Here is a 17,277-nt window from a genome sequence, read left to right as displayed (position 1 = left end):
CTTTCAGAGAGCAGTCCAAACTTCAACTCTCATACAAGGACTTTTCAAAATTAATAAATAGGATGCGATTTATCATATGCCACAAAAGATGTTAAACACACCGCTTCATTTTATAGAGATAATCACTAAGAGGTGATTAAATTACTAGTTGTCTTGGTGGATAAAATGGAGGGATTAAGAATTTTGGAAATCAAGCCACTGAGAGTAGATGTCTAATAAAGATATTTATTAAATGTTTATAAGTTAGAAATGAATATAACCAGGACATAAATTAATGTAAAAAACAAATCTGCTTCTACACTAATACCCCGAAATAAAGAAGTGAAATCTGAATGATGACCTTCAACAACTTGGTATATTTTGGGACTTGGCTGACCTAACAAATCCTTAACGATCGTGAGCAGACAGTTACAAACCATGCGGACATTACCTTTCTGCCCAGTCATATCCCATGATCTGCAGCATCTGGAACACTTGCTGAAAATGCTTTTTTTGCCCTTTATCTGTCTTGGGGAAAAAAAAATTTAAGTGATACGTTAACCTACAAAAATAGGTGGAGAATAAATAAAAATATTTGAGTTTTGACACACTAGAGTCATTGTCCACTGATGTATTTTAAGTAAGTACACAAAGAAGATGCCAGCAGCAGAAGGTCTAAGCTGAGTGCTCTACAAGAGAAGAAAGTAAGATCTGTAGCACTTCACTGAATTACGAGGGAAGATGAACTTTAATCTCATGAGTATTCTATTTAAATTCTTTCTCCTTCAGCTATCATGACCTTTATCCCCAAGAAGGATGAAGCTCAGCTCTAGTAAGTTACTTAAGGGCAACTTTTCTTCTTAGGGGGAAGGGAGGTGGCACCTGGAGAGGAAGGAAAGGGAAGAGACCAGAGTAACCCTCAGCAATAAAAGAACAAACTACTGGTGCACACAACAGCCTGGGTGGGTCTCAAGGCAGTCACTATGCTGAGTGAGAAGAGCCAATCTCAAGATTACCTACTGTGATTCTATTTATGTAACATTTTCTTTCTTTTTTTTTTTTTTTTTAAGATTTTATTTATTTATTTGACAGACAGATATCACAAGTAGGCAGAGAGGCAGGCAGAGAGAGAGGAGGAAGCAGGCTCCCTGCTGAGCAGAGAGCCTGATGCGGGACTCGATCCCAGGACCCTGGGATCATAACCTGAGCCGAAGGCAGAGGCTTTAACCCACTGAGCCACCCAGGCGCCCTATGTAACATTTTCATAGTGTCAACACTGTAGTGATGGAGAACAGAGCAATGGTTGCTAGGGGTTACGGTAGGGGGTAAAGGGCAATTATTAAGTGGTTGCCAAGAGGGAGTTTATTTCATGATGGAACAGTTGTCTGTTCCGAATGTTATGATGGTTACGTTATCTACACATGACACAATTTCACAACCCCCACCCCAACATATTAGGCCAACACACAAACACATGTAAAAATTGGTGGAATTTCTTTTTTTAAAAGATTTTACTTATTTATTTTAGAGATGGGGAGAGAGAGTGTGAGCAAGCGGGGTGAGGGGCAAAGGGAAAAAGAGTGGGAAAGAAGCAGCAGAACCTGATGTGGGGCTCAATCTCAGGATCCTGAGATCATGACCTGAGCCAAAATCAAGAGTCAGATGCTTAACTGACTGAGCCACCTAGGTGCACCCAAACTGTGGAATTTAACTAAGGTCTTTACCAATGTCAGTTTCCTGGTAAAAAGTACTATGGTTTTGGAAGATACTATCTTCGGAGAAGGCTGGGTGAAGGGTCCATGGAAACTCTGTACTATTCTAAAACTCATGAGGCTTAAATATTTAAAATAAAAAGTTGGGGCACCTGGGTGGCTCAGTCCTTAAGTGTCTGCCTTCAGCTTAGGTCATGATCCCGGGGTCCTGGGATTGAGCTGTGATTGAGGCTCCCTGCTCAGGGGAAGCCTGCTTCTCCCTCTCCCACTCCCCCTGCTTATGTCCCTCTCTCGCTGTGTCTCTCAGTCAAATAAATAAATAAAATCTTTAAAAAATAAAATAAAGTTACTTTTTAAAAAGTACTTTATGTAAACTTGTACATATTCATTTCATATAACCATTTTCCTGATTTGGGTAATTTTTTTTTTAATCATGAAGCAATATGAATGTTTTCACTTTTGTTTTTAACATAGTGGTTTCCACCTTAAATAAACTTAACAGTGAATTCCTTTTACATTTTGACAAAATTATTTTCCACAGTTTTTCAACATGGTATATAATTTCCATCTTTGCAGTTTTCATGATATAGAGATCATAATCTTTTGTTTTTCATTGTGATTACTTACCACATAAATCATTGCATCAAAATTGTACTTGTCCATTCGATCTATAGCAGCAGCAAGATCTCTGAAAAAAAATGGCCATAGATTAAGAGTTACTAAGCAGATCTGCGTAAAAATTTGCTTTACCTATTTAATATTAATGAGGCTTTTCTAATTAAGAAGTCCTACTATCCCATGCCTAAGGTATATAACCCATGATTACATAATCCCAATACCATACTTTGATATAAAGTAATAGTAGTAAAAATAGCTTGGGGAAAAGCAATAATAATAAAAGTACTGTGAAAGATTAAAAAATAAATAAATAAATATAAGCTCTGGGAGTGGTAGTACTAACTAAAATAGCTCTAGGCAAAGTACCTGTAGGTAAATACTTAATGATTTGTTAATTAAGCCTCTCCTGGAAAGAATTACCTAAGTGTCACTTTTCTGCAGTACACTTTTTTAAAAAAATTCTATTTATTTATTCATGAGAGACAGAGAGAGATAGAAAGAGAGAGAGAGAGGCAGAGGCAGAGGGAGAAGCAGTCTCCCCAAGGAGCAGAGAGCCGGATGCAGGGATTGATCCCAGGACCCTGGGATCATGACCTGAGCCGAAGGCAGACGCTTAACCATCTGAGCCACCTAGGCGCCCTGCAGCAAAAGTTACTTTTTTTTTTTTAAGAAAAAAAATTTTTTAAGGTTTTATTTATTCATTTAACAGAGAGGGAAAATACAAGCAGGGAGAGCAGCAAGCAGAGTGGGAGGGAGAAGCAAGCTCTCTGCTGAGCCAGGAGCCAGATGTGGGACTCGATCCCAGGACCCTAGGATCACGACCTGAGCTGAAGGCAGCCGCTCAACAAACTGAGCCACCCAGGCGTCCCTGCAGTACACTTTCTTTTCTTTCTTTTTTTTTTTTTTAAAGATTTTATTTATTTATTTGACAGACAGAGATCACAAGTAGGCAGAAAGGCAGGCAGAGAGAGAGGAGAAAGCAGGCTGTCCACGGAGCAGAGAGCCCGACGCGGGGCTCGATCCCAGGACCCTGGAATCATGACCTGAGCCGAAGGCAGAGACTTTAACCCACTGAGCCACCCAGGCGCCCCTGCAGTACACTTTCTTTTTTTTTTTTTTTCTTATAGTATTTTTTTTCAAAGATTTTATTTATTTATTTGAGAGAGAGGCAATGAGAGAGAGCATGAGCAAGGAGAAGGTCAGAGGGAGAAGCAGACTCCCCGTGGAGCTGGGAGCCCGATGCGGGGCTCGATCCCGGGACTCCAGGATCATGACCTGAGCCGAAGGCAGTCGTCCAACCAACTGAGGCACCCAGGCGTCCCCTGCAGTACACTTTCTTAAAGAACATATTCAAGGGGCACCTGGGTGGTTCACTCTTTAAGTGTCTGCCTTCGGCTCAGGTCATGATTCTAGCCAGGGTCCTGGGATCATCAGGCTCTCTGCTCTGCTGGAAGCCTGCTTCTGCCTCTTCCACTCCCCCTGCCTGTGTTCCCTCTCTCGCTATGTCTCTCTCTGTCAAATTAATAAATAAAAATCTTTTAAAAAAAGAACATATTCAGAACACAAATAATGTGGCAGCTACTCTACTATCTTTTAGCTACTCTTCTATTAATACTATCAAGGACTTTCAAGGTCTCCAATCAGTCATAAGCAATATCTTCTAAAGCAATGTGAAAGACCATAAAGTCCTTTGACAAAAACTCAACCCTTCTTTCTCTGATTAAGTATGAAAGACTCAGTTTGCATCTAGTATGAAATAATGAGAAAACAAGCCATAATTTCAAGTCGATTATGAGAATACTGAAATTTAAAATGAAAACTATTTCTGGTTAACAATATTACATTGGGAAGACTTAAAAAGTTCTCAGATCTTTTGAAATGTTGGGGATCATCAAAATGTCTTTAGTTCCCACCTTGTAATCCTGATATAACATAGAGCAATGCATTAGCAACTGAGACAAAAACTGGCTGTTGACGAACAACAAAATCTTACCTTTTTTTTTTAAGATCTATTTATTTATTTTGAGAGAGAGAGAGTGCATGTGTGCAAGCGGCACGTGGGTGGGCAGGACTGGGAGAGTGTCTCTTGAGCAGCCTCCGCACTGACTGCAGAGCCAGTTCAGGGCTCAATCTCACAACCCTGAGATCACAACCTGAGCCAAAACCAAGAGTCAAATGCTTAACTGACTGTGCCACCCAGGCACCCCCAAATCTTATTCTTTTTTCATATAAAGCACATACATGCATGCAATACCACAGATATATAGGGTATCTGTAATAAAATTTCATGAGGTGGGAAAGCAGGAAAATTGGCTAAAAAGGCTCCTGAGAGCAGGGCTATAATGAAAAAAAGAAAAAAAAGGTTGTGAAATACCAGTACAGATTATCTCCCAGATGAAATCACAAATATATACCCCTATTGGATTTTTGGTTTGAGCCAAGGAAAAAAACAAAGAGAAGCCTTTTTGATCCAATGAAATGAAAAAAGAGAATACACAAAAAAGCTTTAAGCTGAGTCTGTAGAACCTGAATTTGAAAGCAGGAAGGAATGCCAGGTCATTTAGTTCACGCTTCTTATTCCAAAGTAGGAACCCATGGCTCGGGGAGGGTAAGTGGTAGTTGTGGTCTTAGAACAAAACTCTAGATCTCTAGCCTCATCCCGAGCTCTTGTCAATATTCTCCTGCACTTCTGTCTGTTCTAACAAACTCCTTTAATTCACATCCACATATATAGCTGCATTCTATAAGGAACCCACTGACAAGCACAGAAACTAAAGTTAGAGGTGAAAAATCAAACATTTCAACAAGTGGCAAAAAACACAATTATTCTCCCAAAGAGAAAAGACAGTATAGGTATTAAGATAAATACACAGAAAAATCTAGACCTAATGAAGGCTAGCCCAAAAAAGATAACTAAATCAGGACAACTATAGTCATTATGACATGGAGTGTCTCATCTGAGTGGAAACATTTCTTAAAGCCACTGCTCAAGGATTTCTTTAGGTAATCTGTCCAGCAATAACTGGTTGGCACAAAATATTTTTCTACTATTATTTTTTAATCTACAAAAAGAAATGTACTTCTTACAAACATGGGTTCTTCTTACTTCCTAACTCCACCTGTATGGAACTGATAAAGGGAAATGTGAAAAAGTAACAGAAAGTAAGGGATCAATTTTCTAAGGCAATCAGAGAGTTGTATAAAGCTGTCTGGAACCAATGACAGTAAGAGCAGTAAATACCATTTCTTTAACTATGCTGTGAAAGTGGGTTTATGATCCAATATAAAACTCCAGCCTGGAAGACACCACAGCCTTCTGCCAGCAAAGCCTGAGTATGGCCGTGCTGGCTTGTGTGCCTTTTTTATGGTCCTATCTTCTTCCTATTGGCTTTGTCCCAGATATAAGTGTGCTTGATAAACCCAATCTTTTTTTTTTTTTTAAAGATTTTATTTATTTATTTGACAGACAAGTAGGCAGAGAGGCAGGCAGAGAGAGAGAGAGAGAGAGAGAGAGAGAGAGAGAGAGGAGGAAGCAGGCTCCCCGCTGAGCAGACAGCCCGATGCGGGGCTCGATCCCAGGACCCCAGGATCATGACTTGAACCGAAGGCAGAGGCTTTAACCCACTGAGCCATCCAGGCACCCCGATAAACCCAATCTTACTGATTAACAGAGACTGTTCCTTTCCACAGTGATCAGTCATGGAGAAAGAAGAAGAAACAAAGGCAACATGGCCTACTTCTCTCTTGGCCTATTTTACCACTGTCAGAATGAGGACTAATATTTAAGACGGTCTTGACAGAGTGAGGACACCACTAAGCCACTATGACCACCTTCTAGTATACATTTCCTGCCAATGTGCAACTGGAAAATATTTATAGTTAATTATGAGGTACCTCAGTTTACAGTTTGTAGAACAATGTATTCAACTGTGGAAATCCTATGATGTTTAACTAATTGTAAATAGTTTCTTCAGTCACTTTCCTGATGGTATCAAAACTTTCCAGGAACTATAACTGGCAATAAATAGAAATCTAATAAATATATTCTGAAGTGATGATAGCAAGAGATTTAGAAACTAGGATTTAATAACAGCTTTGAGGATAAAATGATTGTTTTAGCACTGATGCTATAATAAAGAACATGAAGTCATATGCATTCTGATGTTGAGCTCCACGTTAGATACAAACCTGGTTGCGTAGAGAGAAGTCCCATCGCTCCGCATTACAGTACAGATTGAGGAGGGGTCACCATTCCCAGAAAGATCCACTATAGCTGTTCCTCGTCTAAAAATATGAAAAGGTAACTCTGAAGAAACAATAAATTAAGACCTTTAAAAGTACAGTATCTATAACATTATCTTTGGCAAACCAGAAGCTACTTTTTATAACTTAAGTAACAACAAGCAGTATAACCAACAATGAAGAAAAACAAGAAGGAATCTAACCATGAATCTCTTAGGATTGGGTAGGTACGATATAGTTAATTTTTGTTTATCCTACCTTTCTAAACTCTGTAGCTCTGGATAGGGCACTTAGGTAAGTCTTTAACATCCCCAGTTGAAAAATGAGATTTCAACCGCAGTTTAACCACGAAACATATTCTTCTAATTCAAATTACAGGGTTAAATATTGGGTTAATTTTTAACATGCCAAAAATATTTGCATATTAAACCATGGAATTTTGTTACTGTCATCCCTGTCTTATCAAAAATTAGAATCTGTATATAGCAATCTAAGAATCTGCCTTAACAGACATTACTGAGGGTGTTATGAACCACACTGTCCATTACTTCCTCATAAAGATGATGAGACAAAGTACTCTTTGGTACTATGAAAACTGGCCCTTCAAAGCAACTGGTTTGCTTCTGTATTACAGATGCCTGGGCTCCTATGACCAGTACTATTTCTTTTTGTTTGACTGAAAGGAAGCTCAAAGTTAAAAGAGAAATTTCCTTCAGTAAGGAAACAGCATCCCAATATGTGTTATATGACATGCCATTATCATTCCTGATTCCCTATTAGTTTTTCTGCCCCTGCCTCCTGATTTCCTCATTTTACTCTTTCAAAAGTTTGTGTTCTACCTATTTAGATAAGATGCCTTAAATCCGTTCTGAACACAGTATGTTTTTTTTTTAAAAGGCAGGGTTGAATAAGTTCCTTTTTCCAGTTATATCATGATCAGCTTGTGTGACAGTAGGCCAGTCGCTTATACTTTCTGTGCTTCAGTTTCTGCACATGTGAAGAGCAGGTAACAGCTTTTCTTCCAGCCTACCAGGATTTTGTCATGGCAGCAACAGACTATATGTAGAAAAGTACTTTGAACAGCAAAAAGCACTATTAAAAAATGCCAGGAAGGCTGCATGCTACATTCTGTTGTCCTGAAAGGCTATACCAATACCAATTTCTTTCAAAGAAAAAATAACTTTACTAAAGAATAGTAACCCAACCATACACTGTTTTCTGTAGGAGTCCTTTACTGTCCAGCAACTTCAAGACTTCTTGAGATTTTTCACGATAAAACGATTCTCCAGAGTATTCATCAAAATGTACTCCTAGACGCTAAAAGGGTTCAGAAACAAAAGAAAGTTACTTAAATGTCCTATTACCTTGCCCTCAGATAAAATGAGCTACTCTACAGTCTGTTACACAGATGGGGAAAATAAGAAATTAGATCAAGAAATTAGATCCTGCATCAAACCTTCTAGTAACTCCTCCTACATCAGTCAAGTCCTCACAATAGTACTGGGCTATCTGATACGGCAGCTGCGAGGCCCATGTGGGTATTTAAATTAAATAAAACTGAAAATTTAGTCTCTTAGTAACACTACTCACGCTTCAAGTACCCGACAGCCACCCAAGGCTAGTGGCATGCTGGACAGCACATCACAGAACATCTCCATCGCAGCAAGAAGCTAGATGGACAGCCCTGGAGAATGTCCCACGCTATGCCCCACACCACAACCTCTTCAAGCTCCTCTCTTTCTGCTCTTTACCCTGCTTCCTTACTCCAGCCATATGGGTTTCTTTAATGCAATTCTTTTCATTCCACCCACAGACAGCATACTCTGTCTCCCCTTCCTTGCTTCATTTTTCTCCATAGCATCATTCCCACCTAACAGACTGAGTATGTATGTTGCTGAACTCCCATTGTTTTTAATTTGGTTAATTTGCTGTCTCCATGCTGGACCGTAAAGTCCATGGCAGAAAGACTTGTATTTTCTTTATTTGCTGTTTATTTTTCCCACCCCCTAAAATGTTTATTAAATGCATCACATACAGCCCTAAGGAAGTGAAAGGGGGAAAAAACGATTAAGAAAAAGTGAGGGAATGAACAGAAGAGAGAAAAGAGAAGCCAGACTGAAACAAATACCAGAAGCCACCTGGTATTTGCCTGTGAAGTTCACAGGATTTTTTTTTTTTTTTTTTGAGGTTCTAAATTTCAGCCCAAAGAACAGTATTTGAATCCCAATTTGCCACTGAATGACAAATCTAGTTTTAAAACACAAACTTTAGAAGTAAGTTCATACAGCCCCCCGCTGGCTCAGGCAATAGAGCAGGTGGCTCTTGATCTTAGGGTCCTGAGTTCAAGCCCCATGTTGGCTGTGGAGCCTATTTCAAAAAAAAAAAAAAAAGCAACTTCACTACTCGATAGTACCGTCAAGAGCTGCACCCCATCACAGGAGAGCAGGAGAGCAAGGAGGCACCTTGTAAATCCGCATGTATTCTTCTACGCTGAGGTCCCGAAATTTCTGCCACAGCGCAAGTGCTTGCGTGTCACCCAGTTCTAATCGCTGGAAGAACTCATGTGCGGATTTTGCTATATTTTTATCATCTGCTGCCTCTTTATTAACTTGTACATAAACCTAAAAGCACAACAGTACATTAAATGAAGTACATTAGTCACTGTTACCTTCAATGGAAAAAAACAAACAACAGTCCTGAGAATTTTCGTTTAAAGGTTAGCCAACTGCCCTCATCAGACTGTAACCTTTCTTTATTCTTTTGCCATGGTCCTTTACTGAACCCTACAGACCCCTTCTCAAAATGTTTCTAAATGCATAAAGTAAAATATATATGCTTATAAAGGAAATAATACACTGAAATAGTGATCTAATTATTATTATTTTTAATTGTGATGAAGTAATGGAAGAAAATGCTAATACCTGATCGAAGTTAGGGAAAATAAAATGCATAGTAATTTTCTTCCCTTCCAAGTTCACAGAATCTTAGGTTAAGAATGCCTGGGTTAGATTAAGTTAGCATTTCTTCTTTTTTTAACAAAAAGTCAAATTATTATTGCTGCAACTTCTCTGAGAAAAGGTTAAAGAAAGCAGAATGGTTCAATCTGGCTAAGACAAGGCCAAAGATCGACCCAGCAGTTGTTTTAAGAAAGATTTTTAGAACTGTTCTCTAAATCTGCAAGACTAATAAAATAGGTGATCTAGTCAGACCTTTGGACAGTTGGCTTACTTACACTCCCACCTGGGCTCCCGAGAGCTGTGTGGACCACTTACTTCTGGAGTATTTTTGCATCATCTGTCTTGGCTGGCTTAGTTCTGCCCCCACCCTATGACAGGAATGGAGCTGGACTGCTTATTAAGGGCTCTTCCAATTCTATGATTCTGTGTTCACAATTTAGTTAAAAGTATTCCAGTCTCCAAAATGCAAGTTTATAAATGATATTGAAACATCAACTTTGCACTCAAGTAGTACTGAAGTTACGCATATAGACTATCAAGATTTTACTTCTGGAAGCGCCTGGGTGCCTCAGTTGGTTAAGGGTCCAACTCTTGACTTCGGCTCAGGTGGTGGTCTCAGGGTTGTCAGATGGAGCCCTGAATCCGGGCTCTGCGCTAGGTGTGGAGCCTGCTTAAGATTGTGTCTCCCCCTCCCTTTCCCTCTCTCTCTCCCTCTCAAAAAAAAAAAAAAAAATTTTACTTACAGGATAAAACATGAATGATAAATTTACTCTCCTTATGTTTTTTTCCAGAAAGCTATTAAAGTAGCACAAAAGTAATAAAAATTGGCAAATAAATTACCAAAGAAACATGAGGCATCTAAACTATTACAGTAATATCATCAAAATATCAATGGCAGATAAAATTATTTTATTGCTGGAGAGAACAATGGGACAACTGTAATGTGGTTTATACCCACCAGATACTACCAACAAAAGAACAGGATATTAAACGTTTGTGTCAAGGTCAAATGCCTTACTTTTCATTAGATGGCTTGTGTTAATTACTGGAATGGCAGAGATGAATAAATATTCCCTCCAAAAGTTAGAGCTACCTCATTTTTTTTCCTCTTTAAAGCACCTTGTGCAGAAAGAGTTAATATAGCAGACCTGAGACTGCTATCCTTAAAATGTCCTGTTTGCAAGGTTAGCCCTTGGCTGGCATCTGGGAACTTGGATTTGGGAAATGTTCCCACCGAGCGGGTCACTGTGCTTAAACTATGAAAACAATACAGTTTATACTAAACACTTGCTTTGTTTCTGGGAGTTTGGCATTTTAGAACATGCTAAGCAGAGGGTGCCTACATGATCAAACTCCAATAGAAACTTGGGGCACGGAGCATCCGATGAGCTTCCCTGGCAGACAACATTTCATGCATATTGTTGCAGTTTGTTGCAGGAGGACCTGCATGTATCCTATGTGACTCCACTAGGAAAAGACTCTCGGATGCTTGGACCTGGTTTCCAACAGATTTCACCACATGTGCCTTTCCCTTTACTGATGTTGCTTTGCAACCTTTTGCTGTAATAAATCATAGCTGTGAGTACAACTATACGTGGAGTCCTGTGAGTCCTCTTAGTGAGTTACCAAACTTGGTGGTGGTCTTCGGAGACCAGACACACATATCATAGGAAATTAATTTCCATGTGCTCCCATGAAATAAGTCCAGAATAAGTCAGAACAGAAGATGATTTTGGCAAGGTGTGGAAAAACAGAGTCATTGTAAGATAGTAAACTGCAAACCTCTTCACGTTTGAATGACCTATCTACCTAGTGACACCTGTTCAACAGTTCAGCCTGTAGGAACAAAGGCATACATAGGTCTCTATGATTTGTGGTTCAAAATCTCTCTCACACACCCACCCACCCACCACACACCCATGTTCATACACCATTTAAAAGCAAACATATATAAAATATCCTTATTTTCAGAAATGGCTTTTTTTCTTTTAAATCTAGGACTCTAAACTCATAGCCAACATTTAAAAATCGAATATGTATGTGAACTACTGATAAGAGTATTTTTAGAAAAAAACTTTACCAGAGTCTCTTCCCTTTCTTAAAACTTAAAATAGAAATCATTAAAACAAAATAAACAAAACCAAACCCTTACTTATACTTGAGGAATCTTGGCATTTCAGCAATTTGCAGTTATAAACCAAACATTACTGAAAATCAACTGACACTATCAAGCAGAACAATAGAAGAGCCTTAATTAGCACTTAACAATCTGCCTGTAAATGCACAATATAAAACTGTAATTATTAACATTCATCACCATTTTAGAAAGAAAATGCATTTTCCTTCACAAGATAAATTTAATACTACATATTTCTGAAATTACAGTTTTAAATTTAGTTACCACAGCTTTTTAGGCTTAGAATGTATGCATTAAAAAAAATGTATGTATTTTGAAGATAGCTTCCTTTTGAGGCCAGGTCTAGACACAAAAGGAATAAAAAGGAAATTTCAAATTTGGATCTAATAAGAATGTGGCTTAGGCAAAATGTTCTTGAGGATGGAAATAATTTTTTAGTTACCAGAATGCAAAAATGAGCTCTATTTCCTTTACAGAATTAACTGTTTAAGACTTTAAAGGAATATTACCCTTTTCACTATTTCTAGATGCTGGTATTCCCAAAAAGCACATGACATTTTATTTCTAATTTAACTGATTAAGATAACTACAGTCAGCTCTTGAGAAAATCTGTCCATATGTAAAGATATAAGTGCAAAAAATAAAACAGTATATAATACCCTCTTAATCTCTTAAATTTGATTCCAGAATACCATTATCAACACAGTTATATTCTTTGGTACAAGGCTCTAACCCTAACCCTGATTATTTTTGTTTAAAACAGAGAATAACTGCTAAGAATGGTTAGCATTAATTAGACTCTAAACAGGTCTAAAGACACTGTTAACTGTGTCTTTGTCCTCTACCTTAAAATGAATTTAATTTCTATCTCATTTTTTAGAAAAAAAAAATGAATTCATGATTATAATTAAAACAAGCTCATTGTTAGTTTAATGCTGCTTCTTGATGAGAAATTTCTTATAGAACTGTGTTAAACTAAATATTAAAGAAATTCAAACAAATAATAGTTATAATTTAAAAGATCAATATATCAGCTAACAATAAAATCAAAACTTGCTAGATGTAAAAAAATAACTTGAAGTGATTATCAAGTTTCTCCTTGTATGTTATTAGTATGTCTCCTTAGTATGTCATTACCAGTATATAATTAGCATTTTACTACCTATTCATCTTCTTTCAATATTTGGAATGACCTATTTTTATTCTTTGTTTGTATTAATATCCATGACATCTTATCCCTTTATTCAAGGGTGATAATGATTAACTTCTTGTGTTTATTAGGTAATAGTACACAGTATTACACATTCCTCATGCTGAAAAAAAAAAGGTTTTTGCACATTTCAAGGAGGTGTGATAATTACTGAGCTATTAACATGTACTCTGGCCTTGCTCAGTATTCCCACCCTTGTTCTAACAACACTCTCAGAGGACAGTGGACACTGTAGTAACCCTTAGAAGGGTAGGGTTTAGGGATAAAGGCTAGCGGCTTTGGGGAAGATGGTCAAGAGCAATGGTAGAGCAGAAATGCTGCCAGGAAAGAGGAAAGGAGAATTGCCTATATTCACGAGGGGATGGGGAAACATCCCCAGGGGAAGGGGGAAAAAAAAAAAAAGCTGTTGCTGGGGTGGCAGGGGGCCCTCTGAGGGAAATGGTTTGCAGTATCCCCACACAGGGAGGCTGATCTCTAGGCCTATGGAACTGGGCCACAGCAAGGATCTCCCAGGTGAAGCTGGTCATATAAGCAGAGCTGTGTGCCTCCAGGTCATTACGTAGCCTTGGATACTGGGTGTATCAGTCAAGACCACTGTGAACTGAAGACAAGGAAAGGCCTCCATGCCCATCCTGAGATGCACATTAGAGCCTGGGGAACTCTATGATTTGGGAGATGAGAAACACTCAACAAAGACTTAAGCTGACTCTTAAAACCACTGTCAAAGTGTGGCTGGGTTCAAATTTAATTAGACTTATAATTTAGGAGCTATTTCTTTCATGCATTATAATGAGTAAAATACACACCAACAATAACAGTCCCTTTCTCTGAAGAAAAGTAACGTGACCTGACCAATAAAGAACTCTTGAATTCAAGTCTATAAAAGTTTCTAACTGCATAAATAATCCCCTATGTCTAGAATTGATTTAGTCTTGAATTATTTTCTTAAGTTTGAGAAACATTTTTTTTTTGGAGAATCTAAAGCTAGGAAAAATATGGTCTCTTGACGGACAGATACTATTCCACATTTAAAAAGCTGACAGCAAGTAATTATTATCACTCATAAATTTGGGGTTTTGATCTTACCCTATTTTCTACTCTTTTTTTTTTTTTTTTTTTTGCTACTGATATGGGGAAACTCAGGGTCAAACCTCTAATATACTGCTACCTAGTAATATTTTAATACATTATCCTCTGAATTTCTATTTTTTTAAATTAAATGCCCATCACTGTAATTATCTCAAGTCATTTTAAAAAGGGGAAGGGTAAAATAATAAATACTTCTGGGGTCATTATGAACTTAAGAGAAAATTTATACTATTGTGTTAATATATCAGGTTACCTTTATGAATGCCAGTGATAGGATACAGTGCTAATGCATACTTACTGGCATACTATTTTCTCTATGAGAGGCTGCTCATATTTCAGAGTCATTTCTATGGTTATCAAAATCCATTATTAATAAGCAACATGCAATGAGTCAAGTCCTAAAAACTTCTGTAGCAAAAAAAAAAAAAAAAAAAAAAAAAAAAAGACTGGATTATACCTTCTTAAAACAGCGTTAGATGTTACCAAGGTCCATTCAAGTATGTTTCTTTCTTTTTTTTTTTTTTTTTTGAGAGAGAGAGGCAGAGGGAGAATCTTTTGTTTTTCCCCCAAAGATTTTATTTATTTATTTGACAGGAGAGAAATCATAAGTAGGCAGAGAGGCAGGCAGAGAGAGTGGGAAGCAGGCTCCCCGCTGAGCAGAGAGCCTGATGCCGGGCTCGATCTCAGAACCCTGAGATCATGACCTGAGCCAAAAGCAGAGGCTTAACCCACTGAGCCACCCAGGTGCCCACAGAGGGAGAATTTTAAGCAGGTGCCTGATGTGGAGTTAGATCTCACAACTCTGAGATTACGATCTGAGCCAAAATCAAGAGTCAGATGCTTAACCAACTCAGTCACCCTGGTGCCCAGAGGTCCATTTAAGTAGTTTAAACCTAGGAAAAACCTAGAGAAATTACTTTGAAAAGTTATCATTAGAACAGGTAAAAAAGTAAATGATGACATCCAAATACTCAGGATTTGGATTTAACACTTGTTAACTTTTTACCAAAAGAAATTACTTTTTGAAAGTGGAAAGGCTTTTTGATACAAGTTCCAAAGCTTTTATGGTTTTTTGACCAATACTGTGAATTCTAAAGAGTAAATATATTAGTTATTTAACTTATTAGCTAATTCAGGGAGGATAAACTATTTTAAAACCACTTTCTCCATTTCATGACAACAAATCTAAATAAAAGGTTTTACATGTTTATCAACAGAAGTCCCAAATCCACACACAATACAGCCAGACATCATGGGGAAAAAATGACTTTAGTACACAGAAAAACTGTAATGAAGCAAAGCAAAAAAATGGAATTCAGAAGAGAAATGATTATAGGTGTTAAATATTTTCATCATAGAAAGGAAATACTAAAATTATTCTTTAATTTCTATATACAAAAACTGAGAAACTGAACCTGGGGGATACTGATCATGGTGCCACTCAGAGGGTGGCAAACCACAAATTGCCACTGGATGGCCACAGCCAAATTCAAAACAGATACTCTGGATGGTTGAAACTGTGACAAGTAAACTATCAATTGTGTTCCTGGTACAGCTATTTGAGGATGAGAAAAAGGAAAATGTTATGTAAGTAATTACAATCAATGGAAATGAAGGGCTGCAAAGGCATTCTATAATGCCAGTGGAGGGCAGGGCAATGCAGTGAGTACTTGGGAGCCAGACTGCCTGTGCTGGAATCCTGGGTCTGGCCCTTGGGTTCTTCATCAGTACACTACGTAACGAAGTCAGGTTCTGAGGAATGGTAACTACTGTATCCTACAATAGTTAGTTCTTCCCTAGAGCTACACAATAGGTTTTATTTATACAACTTAATGATTACAGCTGAAGTCCAGAACTGTGATGCCACCAGCTTTGGTTTTCTTTGTTAACATTCCTTTGGCTATTTGGGATATTTTCTGGTTCCATACAAATTTTGGGATTATTTGTTCCAGTTCTGTGAAAAAAGTTGATGGTGTTTTGATAGGGATATACAATATTTGTTCTTCCAATCCATGAACATGGAACGTTTTTCCATTTCTTTGTGTCTTCCTCAATTTCTTTCATGAGTGTTCTACGATTTTCTGAGTACAGATCCTTTGCCTCTTTGGTTAGGTTTATTCCTAGGTATCTAATGGTTTTGGGTGCAAATATAAATGGGATTGACTCCTTAATTTCTCTTTCTTCTGTCTTGTTGTTGGTGTATAGAAATGCACTGATTTCTGCACACTGATTTTATATCCTGCCACTTTACTGAATTCCTGTATGAGTTCTAGCAATTTTTAAGTGGAATCTTTTGGGTTTTCCACATAAAATATCACATCATTGGCAAAGAGTGGGAGTTTAACTTCTTTGCTGATTTGGATACTTTTCTTTCTTTTGATGTCTGACCACTGAGGCTAGGACTTCCAGTCTATGTTGAACAGCCGTAGTGAGAGTGGACATCCCTGCCATGTTCATGAACTTAGGGGAAAAGCTCTCGGTTTTTCCCCATCTAGAATGATATTCATTGTGGGTTTTTCTTAAATGGCTTTTATGATATGGAGGTATGTACTCTCTTTCCCTACACTGTGAAGAGTTTAAATAGAAGATAAAGGGACAAAAAGATCCGTAAGATCAAATTCACTCAAAATTTAACCACAAAGCATGATGTATGGGGCTGGCAATAAAATATGAGGAAAACATGGTCCTTCCTCTCAAAAAGCTTACAACTAACTACAATTTCACAAGGGAAAAACCAGGGATCCAACCAAGGTACAGGTTTTCTTTTAGGAACAGGCTAAAATAATTTATTAATATATGCCTAAAGCTCAAAAAAGAAAAAGAAAAAAAAAATCCTCATTTATGCTACATGTTTTTGTTGAAAGTAATCTGCAGTGACAATTACAATTTTAAAATGAAAACTGGGTCTGCAAAAATTACTACAAAGATAAAATAACCTGGTGGCTGCCACTTTAGGCTCTGCATTTTTTTTCTGTCCTGCAAAGGAAGGAGAAAGAGAGCCAGTTAGCACCTAATGGATTTCTCTCTTTTATTACAAACAGCAAGGTGGGTGTATTAGACTTGTTCTCTTTTGTTTATAAATGTTGCTTCCCTATGAAGCTTCTAGGCAAAAGAAGACTTGATGAAAGCAATGCCACTCTTCCTCGAGGTTTCAGTTATTCACAGAAGTGCCTCTGCCCTTGTTCCTTCCTTATGTGCATCCATCAATTAACAACCTCTATATAGAGGTGCAATCTCCCGCTTTTTATGAGTCTCAAAACCCTGGAGATCTATAGTACACTGAATAGAAAGAAACATACATTTAAGTTTCTATGGAGTGAAAACAGACTTTAC

General features: G+C 37.8%; 1 protein-coding gene across 8 annotated transcripts in view; it reads right to left on the bottom strand.

The window, feature by feature from the left end:
- The window catches only part of RARS2 (arginyl-tRNA synthetase 2, mitochondrial), a 59,921-nt gene that overhangs the window by 4,911 nt on the left and 37,733 nt on the right, over positions 1-17,277 (bottom strand). For all 8 annotated transcript variants that reach the window (XM_080805772.1, XM_080805768.1, XM_080805773.1 and 5 more), the window contains 5 exons: positions 9,014-9,172; positions 7,762-7,868; positions 6,498-6,593; positions 2,319-2,379; positions 431-507 (listed from right to left, as the gene is read on the bottom strand). In XM_080805772.1, the coding sequence (XP_080661898.1) occupies positions 431-507; positions 2,319-2,379; positions 6,498-6,593; positions 7,762-7,868; positions 9,014-9,172 (500 nt within the window). The remainder of the gene's footprint in view (positions 1-430; positions 508-2,318; positions 2,380-6,497; positions 6,594-7,761; positions 7,869-9,013; positions 9,173-17,277) is intronic.

Source organism: Martes martes (assembly GCF_963455335.1).
Source record: "Martes martes genome assembly, chromosome: 6".
NCBI lineage: Eukaryota > Metazoa > Chordata > Mammalia > Carnivora > Mustelidae > Martes > Martes martes.
Note: the sequence above shows the minus strand (reverse complement) of the source record. Positions and strands in the feature narration are given on the sequence as shown.